Source organism: Oryctolagus cuniculus, unplaced genomic scaffold, assembly GCF_964237555.1.
Source record: "Oryctolagus cuniculus unplaced genomic scaffold, mOryCun1.1 SCAFFOLD_170, whole genome shotgun sequence".
Classification (NCBI taxonomy): Eukaryota; Metazoa; Chordata; class Mammalia; order Lagomorpha; family Leporidae; genus Oryctolagus; species Oryctolagus cuniculus.
This window is the reverse complement of record NW_027208270.1, coordinates 52,644-61,708: the sequence shown is the minus strand read 5'-3', so window position 1 is coordinate 61,708 and position 9,065 is coordinate 52,644. Positions and strand designations below refer to the sequence as shown.

Sequence of the window (9,065 nt, the reverse complement as noted above, 5' to 3'; positions counted from 1 at the left end):
GCCGCCCGCCCGCCGCGGGGAGCGCCGGGAGTTGTGGTCCGACCGCGGGGCGTGTCGGGACTTGTAGTCTGCAGCCGGCCCTGGACCCGCGCCCGGGCTGGGCGCTGGCTCCTGGGGTGGACGTGCGGGACTTCATGCCAAGCGAAACGGGCTGGACGCAGAGAGGCGGGCACCGCCCGCGGGAGCTGCAACAGCTGAGCTCCGAGCAGCAGGGCTGGGCCGTGGGGGGGCCCTGGGGCGGCAGCGGCCCTGTGTGTCCACTTCACGGAACACCTCGCAGGGGTGCTGCGAGGGTCATTTAATTTTTAATTCTTTTTAAGTATTTATTTATTTGGAAGTCAGAGTTACGGAGAGATATCAACCTTCTACCTGCTGGTGCACTCCCCAGATGGCTGCAACGGCCAGGAGCCAGGAGCTCCATCCGGGTCTCCCACGCAGGTGCAGGGGCCCAAGCACTTGGGCCATCGTCCACTGCTTCCCCAGGACATAGCAGGGAGCCGGACTGGAAGTGGAGCAGCCGGGACTCGAACCGGTGCCGGCACTGCAGGAGGCGGCTTCACCAGCTGTGACACAATTCCAGCCCTAATTTTTAAATTATTTTTTTTAACGTTCTGGGAGGCAGAAGGTGCCCTGGCCTTTGTGGTCATTAAGGGAGTGAACCGGTGGCTGGAAGATTTCTGTCTCTGAGTGAATCCTGGAAGAAAAGGGGGGTGTGTGTCAGTCATTGTCACCAAGGCGCCAGACGTGTCTGCCAGGGGACGGCGCCGGAGGCTCCGGTTTTGGGGAAACCTGACCCCCTCTCTGGTTTGCCCTGGTCCACGGCTGAGCCCCCAGCAATGGGCTCCTGAAAATGGCATTCAACCGGGCAGAGCGACACGACCGGGCGCCACCAGCGTGGGGGGGGCGGGGCCAACCTGGGCGTCCCTGGCCCCACCCACCCCGAAGCAGGAGCACCCCCAGACGTGACAACCATAGCTGGCGGCAAAATCGCCCCCAGTTAGAAGCCAGTACCCTGGGCACTGCACCCCCCCCAGCCCCACCCCGGGGAAGCCGTGCAGACAGCCCCCCCACCGGCGCCCCAGGCCCACCAGGTGCCCCAGACCCCCAGGCGCCCCAAGCCGCTGGCTGAGGGTCCGACTGCCCGGCCAGCCTTGCAGGGTGCGGGTGGGTCTCCCCCTGGTGCCGGCTGTGTCCTCTCTCGTCACCGCGGGCCCTCTGTGGCCACCTGGCCTTCCCAAAGCTACCTTGTGTCTAAGGAAGCCTTAGGGTTACTGTTTCCCGCACCCCTGCAGATACAGGTGTCCCGCCCCCCACCCGAGTCACCCGCGGGCGCACCTGGGGGCGGCAGGGATGGCCCTGCGTCCCCCCCCCCCCGGGCGGAGCTCCCGGCTCTGCCTCTGCCTGGGCTGTGCGGGCTGTGGGGGAGAGACCAGCAGGTGAGAGGTGCCTGGCTCTGGCTGTCTTTCACATAAATCATTTCAAATAGGCCGGCGCCGCGGCTCACTAGGCTAATCCTCCACCTTGCGGCGCCGGCACACCGGGTTCTAGTCCCGGTTGGGGCTCCGGATTCTGTCCCGGCTGCCCCTCTTCCAGGCCAGCTCTCTGCTGTGGCCAGGGAGTGCAGTGGAGGATGGCCCAGGTGCTTGGGCCCTGCACCCCATGGGAGACCAGGAGAAGCACCTGGCTCCTGCCATCGGATCAGCGCGGTGCGCCGGCCGCAGCGTGCCAGCCATGGCGGCCATTGGAGGGTGAACCAACGGCAAAGGAAGACCTTTCTCTCTGTCTCTCTCACTGTCCACTCTGCCTGTCAAAAATAAAAAAAAATCATTTCAAGTATACAAAGACGGCTGGTAGAAAGGGCTTCAGTGAGGCCTGAAATACGGCCCGAGGCGCGGCCGGCGGCTGGCCACACCCCCCTGCCCATCGCAGCCCCGCTGACCTCGGCCTGGCGCCCCCGCGCGCCCCATGCGCCCCCCATGCGCCCCCCTGGCCGCGATGGCGCGCTCGAAGCTGCCGCCCGCCCAGGCGGGGTCAGCGTGCCCGGGGCCGCCCCCGGAGGACCCTCCCCTCCCAGGGTCCGGCCGAGGCGGACTGCAAGTCCCAGAACGCCCCGCGCTTCCGTGGGTGGGGCCGGGGCCGCGCCCTCCGCCCCGCGCGCGCGTTGGGAGGCGCCCGGGCGACTTTCAAACTTCTGCGCTGAGCGGGCACTGCCCCCTCCCAGGCCCCGGGGCGGGGGCACCTGCGGAGCTGGCCCGTCCACTCCCAGGACGGCAAACTGAGGCGCGGGGCGAGGGGCCACTCCCGGGGCTCCCCCCCCGCCGCAGCAGGGGCGTGCGCGCGACCCCAGGGGGCCACCTGCTGGCGGCCTTGTGGGGGGAGGGGTCTTGGGGACTGCCCAGCCCCTGCGGGTCCCTCCCGCCCCCCGGGGCCGCCACCTGCGCCCCGGGGTGGATTTCGGCGCCGGATTTAACGGCCGCCGCTTGGCCCGGATGCCACAGCCGGGAGGCCGGTCCTGGATCCGAGACTGGGAAGCGAGCCAGGGGCGAGAGCGAGCGAGTGGTGACCCAGCACCCAGGAGCGGGCCTTGTGCAGCCGGCGGGGAGAAAGAAGACACGTGGGCGCGCGCGCGCACATGCACACGCACGCATGCACACATACATGCACGCGTGCACACGACACAGAAGTGGATCCTACCGGAAGGGACCCTGCTCGGTCCAGCAGCTGAGACCCCGCACCCCCTACTGCCGGGCCTGGGTCCCCGCCCCAGCGCTGCGCTACTGGGGACCCTGGGTGACGGCTGCAGCGCCTGGGCCCCGTGAGAGACTCAGGCGAGGCTCCGGGCGCCGCGCTGCAGCCCGGCCCGCCCCAGGGGCTGCAGACTTTGGGGAGTGACCCAGCCAGAGCCCCTGCCCTGCTGGGCGCCACCGGGAGCCGCATGGCCCTTGCGCTGTGGACGTCACAGAACGCGGGGGGTTCCGGCCTCACTGCTGGCAGTGGCCGCCTGGGGGGGGGGGCGTGTGCCTGTGCTGGCCACTCTGCCCTCAGCACCAAGGATGCCGGCTTCCAGCTGTGCCCTGCGCGCCGGCCTCCGGGGGCGGGGGCGGAGCCCCCCCCCATGCAGAAACCCACCGAGGGGTCGGCTCTGGGGGGGGGGGAGCAGGTCCAGCGCCGGCTGCCCCACTTCCGGTCCAGCTCCCTGCTGTGGCCTGGGAGAGCAGTGGAGGACGGGCCAAGTGTTGGGCCCCTGCACCCGCCTGGGAGGCCCGGATGGAGCGCCTGGCCCAGCCCCGGCCGTTGCAGGCATTTGGGGAGGGGACCAGCGGATGGGAGACCTCTGTGTGCGTGTGCGTCTGTCTGTCTGTCTCCCTCTCATGCAAAAACAAAAACAAAAACAAAACCACCCAGGGCTCGGGGAAGCTCCTGCCTGCACGCATGGTCACATCCTGCGGGGACCAGCTCCTCCCCGCCCCTCCCCTCCCCTCCCCCCTCCCCTCCTATGCCCGCATCTCTTTAAATATTTATTTATTCGAAAGGCAACTGCAGAGAGAGAGAGAGAGAGAGAGAGAGAGAGAGAGGTCTTCCATCCGCTGGGTCACTCCCCAGATGGCCACAACGGCTGGAGCTGGGCTGATCCGAAGTCAGGAGCCAGGAGCTCCATCCGGGTCTCCCATGCGGGTGCAGGGCCCCAGCACTTGGCCCATCATCTGCTGCTCTCCCAGGCCACAGCAGGGAGCTGGACCGGAAGTGGAGCGGCCGGCCGGGACTCGAACCGGCGTCCCTGTGGGATGCAGCCCTGCAGGTGGCGGCTCTACCCGCTGTGCCACAGCCGGCCCTGCATTGGTTTTTTAATTCTTCCTGAGTTCATTTTTGTCTGAAAGATAGACAGAGAGACAGAGGCCGCGATCCCCACCGGCGGGTTCCCTCCCGGAGGCCTGCAGGGGCCGGAGCTGCCGCCCCACGGGTGTGCATGGGCACAGCCGGCCCCGGGAGCCCTGCCGTGGGCGCTGGCGGCCCAGGGGCGTCTCCGCGGCCACCCCAGGCCCCGGCTTCGCGTCAGCGTGCTGCAGCCGACTTCCCCACGGACACCCGGGGAGGCCGGGGCAGCGGGTCGGGGAGGCACAGCGGGGCAGGGAGCTGCTGGCCGCCCCTGGCCGCCCCTGGCCGGCTCCAGGCCGGCCCACCTCCGCCCGGCCCCTTCCTGTGCGACTCACGTCTGGAAGTTTGGAGTGACGATGACTCAGCGGCACCCGGAAGCCTCTCCTTGGGGAGGAACATCGTCTTGTTCATCCGTACAAAGCAAACATGATGTCAGCACCCAGCCCTCCCGGCCTGTGGCTTCCTGCCCCCCCCCCAGGAACCCATCCAGACCCCCCCCCCCGCCCCGCAGCTCCAGGGCCCACCCCTCTGATCTCAGCTTCCCTGGGGCTTCCTTTAAGTCTGCCAGGGGAGGGGCCGCCCCAGGACCTTAGCACGTGCCACGCTGAGTCAAGTCTGGCTGCTCGTGTGTCACCCAGGGTCTCACTTCCTCCGAGAAGCCCACCCTAACTGCACTGGCAGAACAGTCACACACCCCCTCAGCCAGGCCAGTACCAGCGGCCCTTGGCCGATACGTGAGAACCAGGTGGCAGCTCCAAGCCACAGCGATTTTTTTTTGGAACCCACGCATTTGAGGACTGTCCATAAAGGTCACGGAAAATGAGCGGCGTGGAAACGCGGTGCGTGGATTTCCAGGGTTCCTTTGCACCCAAACACGTCTGCTCTCCACTGTCCCTGGGGCTTTGTGCTGTCTCGCGTAGCCGACAGGATCCCCACGCGGCAAGCCGACATTGTATTTTTTGCAACAGCGCGTCTATGAAATTCCACGCCGCATGCGCAGGATTTCAGAAACCCCGCAGCTGTCGGAGCCCGCGCCCCCCGCCCGCACCTGCCCCTTCCGGCGGGCGCTGGGACCCCGCGCGGCCACCAGGGGGCGCCGCTCGCCGCACTCCCAGGCCGCTCGGCGCCTCCGCGGTGGGCGGGCGCAGGCGGCGCGATGCGTCAGCCCGGGCGGCCGGGGCGGCGGGCCGAGGCCAGGTCCCCCGGTGGGCGCGGGAGGGGGCGCCGGCGTGAGTCACCCGGGAGCCCCGGTGGAGCGCAGGAGCCCGCCCGGCTCGCGACCCGCCTGTGTGCACGGTGCAGGGCCGCACGACCCCCGCCTCCCACGTCTGGTCCGTGCGGCCCGCGGGGGCACCGGGCCCCTGGCCTCAGTTTCCCCAGGTGGCCTGCAGGGGGGCGGCGCAGACTGCAGCCTGGGACTCGCGGGGAGGGGACCCCGCGCCCGGGGGGTCCTGCGCGACAGCAGGGGAGCCCCTGAGCGCACCCCTTCGTCCGGGTGCACGCACGGAGGCCCCCAGGGTGCAGGGTCCCCGCAGCCCCCACCCCACCTGCAACAGCGCCACCCGGACGCCTCCGGCTCCAAGCCGGACCCCTCCGCGGCGCAGGGCCCGGGGCTCCCCAGGCAGCGGGAGGGGATTCCAGGCGCCCCCCAGGCCCGAGAGGCCGGGGCACCTCGCGCGCTGGAAATCCCGCGCGCGCCCCGGACCGCGCCGCGGCTGCCGGGAAATCAGGAGCCAAACTTCTGCTTTTTTTTTTTTTTTTTTTCCTGTTCTCGCGCTCTCGGCCCCCGCTCGCGCCCCCACGTGGGGTGCCCCCGCCCCGCCCGCGCGGCGCTCCGCCCCCTCCCCGCCGCCGGCCAACCGCAGCGCCTGCTGCGCCGGCCTTTGTTTTTCCACCAATCGGAGGAGCGGAGCGCTCGGCCGAGGCCACGCCCCAAATGAGAATCTATAAAAGCGGGCGCCGGCGGCCGGGGCTCAGTCCGCCGCCGGCCTGGGACGTGCGGGGCGCCCGTGGCCCTCCGGGATTTTTCTCCGGGAACCCCGCGAGCTCCGGTCCTTTCTGGGGGAGGGCTGTCGCTGCCTGCCGAGAGCCTCGGTTGCTTCCGGCTTTCCTGCTCGGACGTGGCCGCTTCCCGGGGAGGGGGCCGGCGCGCATCTGTGTCCACTGGGTTACACCTGCAGGATGACGCTGGAGGAGCTGGTGGCGTGCGACCACGCGGCGCAGAAGTAAGTGGCCGAGGCCCCCGGCGCACGGGGACGCCCCGCCGCTCCGGCCGGCGCTGACCCTTCCCTCCCTCGGCCCTAGGATGCAGACCGTGAGCGCCGCGGTGGAGGAGCTGCTGGTGGCCGCGCAGCGCCAGGACCGCCTCACGGTCGGGGTGTACGAGGCGGCCAAGCTGATGAATGTGTGAGTCAGACCCCCCCCCCCCTGCGTGCAGGTCGTGAGGCAGGGACCCCCTCCCACCCTGCCTGTCTTGGCGGGGGCGGGGGACGAGGGGCTGCGGCATCATTTGCAAGCGTCTCCCCCTCCCCTTACTTGGAGGGTGCGCCCCCCAGGCGCCCTGCGTGCCCTCTGGCCCCCGGCTGAGCCGCCCCTCCCTCTGGCCCGCAGGGACCCGGACAGCGTGGTCCTGTGCCTCCTGGCCATGGACGAGGAGGAGGAGGGCGACGTCGCCCTCCAGATCCACTTCACGCTCATCCAGTCCTTCTGCTGTGACAACGACATCGACATCGTGCGCGTGTCCGGCATGCACCGGCTGGCGCAGCTGCTGGGGGAGCCGGCCGAGGCCCAGGGCGCCTCCGAGGCCCGGGACCTGCACTGCCTCCTGGTCACGGTAGGTCCGCCCCGCCCCGGCACCTGCGCCCCGGGTGTTTGGACCGGCCGGTCTGGGGCCAGCTCAGCGCCCGGCCATGCCTGACCCGGGGCCGCGTCACCCAGCGAGCTGTTTTGAGCTCCGCCCACCCCCGGGGCTCCCCCTGACCCCCTCTCCTTTGCCTCCGGCAGAGCGCCCACGCGGACGCCTGGAAGAGCCAGGGCCTGGTGGAGGTGGCCACGTACTGCGAGGAGAGCCGCGGCAACAACCAGTGGGTGCCTTGCATCGCCCTGCAGGAGCGCTGAGCCCCGGCCCGGAGCCTGAGCCGCTGCCAAAAATTCACGACCGGTATTTGACGCCCCTCCCCCCAAAGCAACCCAGCCCATGAGACCACCGAGGGCAGCATCGCTGGAGGAGGAGGGGGGGGGCCTGTGGCCACCCCCACGGCCGGCCGCAAGCCGGGAGCAGCGCCAGAGGCGGCCGCCGAGCGAGGAGGAGCAGGGGGCCTGGGCCAGCGGGAGCGGGCCCCCCCATGGAGCGGAGGGCGCCGAGCACCGAGGGTCCCGCCTGCACACGGCGGGGTGGACCGCACCTCAAGGCCAGAGCTGACGGCAGCAGACAGGACTTGGCTGAGGGTCTGTGCCCGGCACGGACCTGGGACCGGGGTCTGCACCCCACATGGACCTGGGGTCTGGGGTCTGCACCCCACGTGGACCTGGAGCCCGGGGTCTGCACCCTGTGTGGGCCTGGGGCCTGGGGGCTGCACCCTGTGTGGACCTGGGGTCTGGGGTCTGCACCCCACACGGACCTGGGGGCTGGGGTCTGAACCCCACACAGGCCTGGGGCCTGGGGCCGGGGTCTGCACTCTGCCCGGAGCTGGGGGCTGCCCCCGCGCGCGCAGACTTGGCGGCGGGAGCCGGCCGACCCCCAGCCTCCGCGGCGCACAGAGCTCTGTTTTGTTACTGGAACCGCTGGGAGGCGGAGCTTACGGACAATGTCTATTTTTGATTTCTACTACGATGGCCTTGTAATAAAGTTCTGAAACTCCGGCTGGGCTCCGGCGTCCGCGCGGCCCCGCCCGCCCCGGGAAGCGCTGCTGGGGTCCGGGGGAGCAGCGCGCCCCCGCGCCGCCGCCGCCCGCAGCAGTTACGAGACCGGTTTATGACGAAACCTGGCCGCCGCGCCTCTGCAGTTCCCGGCGGCGCTGGAGCCGGCCCGGGGCTCCCGCACCCAGAGGCGCCGGGCGCGGGGGGGCGCCGGCTGCAGCCCCACCCCCGCCCCGCCGCCCCGGGCCCAGGAGGTCGCGGGGCCACAAGGCCACGCCCGGGCTCGCAGCCAGCGCGCCGTGGGGAACCCCCCGGGAGCGCCCCTCCTCTCTCCGTGACACTACAGAAAACAAGGTTTTTTTTTTCCTTTCCCCAAACTAAAATCAAGCAGAAAAATCCCCAGGAAGCCGGCCGCGCGGCCCAGCTGGCCCCGGCGCGGCGTCGCACTTCTGTGCCCAAACCGAAGCCGCGCGCCCCGCGCCCCCGCCTCGGCGCGGCTCCGTCTCCCGTTCTGCCCCGCAGCCTGGGTCTGGGAACCGGGAGCGGGGGGAACGGGAGGCGGCCCCCGCCCTAGGCCGCGACCTTTCCATCGAGACCCACGTGGGCGCGAGAGGAAACCCCCCGCGGCCCCCTGGGAGTCACGCGGCCCAGGGGGAGCCCCGCCAACGAGGGGGCGGGGAAGTCCCCGGCGGTGAAGGGGGCGGGGCGAGGGACGCCCCTGGGGGAGGGGCGGAGGAGTCCCTGCAGGGTGGAGAAGGGAGAGGGGCCGAGGTTTGGGGGGGTCTGGGGTCCAGACGCCGCCGCCCGGGCTCCCGAGGGACCGCGGCGGGCAGGGGCGGTTCCCGGGGAAGGGGAACGGGGTGTGCGGAGCTGGCCCCGGGCTGGGGCGCTGGGCCTGGCCTGCTCCGGGAGGCGAGCTGTGTCCGCAGGCTGACCCTGGCCACCCACGAGGGCCACCTGAGTCTCCCGGCCAGTGTGGCCAGGACCGCGAGGAGAACGGGGGGGGGGCAGAGCGCGGGGGGCTGGGAGGACCCTAGGGGGGTCCTCAGCCAGGACCTTGCCCCGCGCCTCCATCGCCCCCTCTGAAGACAGCCGTGGAAGACCGGTTCCTCTGATTGGCAGCTGATTGCCCGCATCCCCGTGAGCGCCGGTTCGAGCCCCGGCTGCTCCACTTCCCATCCGGCTCCCTGCTCGTGCGCCTGGGCAGGCACAGGCGGAGGACCTCGGGCCCTGCACCTGCGTGGGGGACCCAGATGGAACTCCCGGCTTCGGCCTCGGCCTGGCCCAGTCCCGGCCCCGGGGCCTCTGTGCCCTCTGGGGAGGGACCCAGT

At 70.7% G+C, this 9,065-nt stretch overlaps 1 protein-coding gene across 1 annotated transcript; it reads left to right on the top strand.

Annotated features, from left to right (window-relative positions):
• The first annotated feature begins 5,839 nt into the window (after positions 1 to 5,839).
• Positions 5,840 to 7,737, top strand: GADD45B (growth arrest and DNA damage inducible beta). Its single transcript, XM_070067726.1, has 4 exons — positions 5,840 to 6,101; positions 6,181 to 6,282; positions 6,487 to 6,709; positions 6,880 to 7,737. The coding sequence occupies exons 1-4, from the start codon at positions 6,058 to 6,060 to the stop codon at positions 6,991 to 6,993; spliced, it is 483 nt and encodes a 160-aa protein (XP_069923827.1). The 5' UTR covers positions 5,840 to 6,057; the 3' UTR covers positions 6,994 to 7,737.
• The last annotated feature ends 1,328 nt before the right edge of the window (positions 7,738 to 9,065 follow it).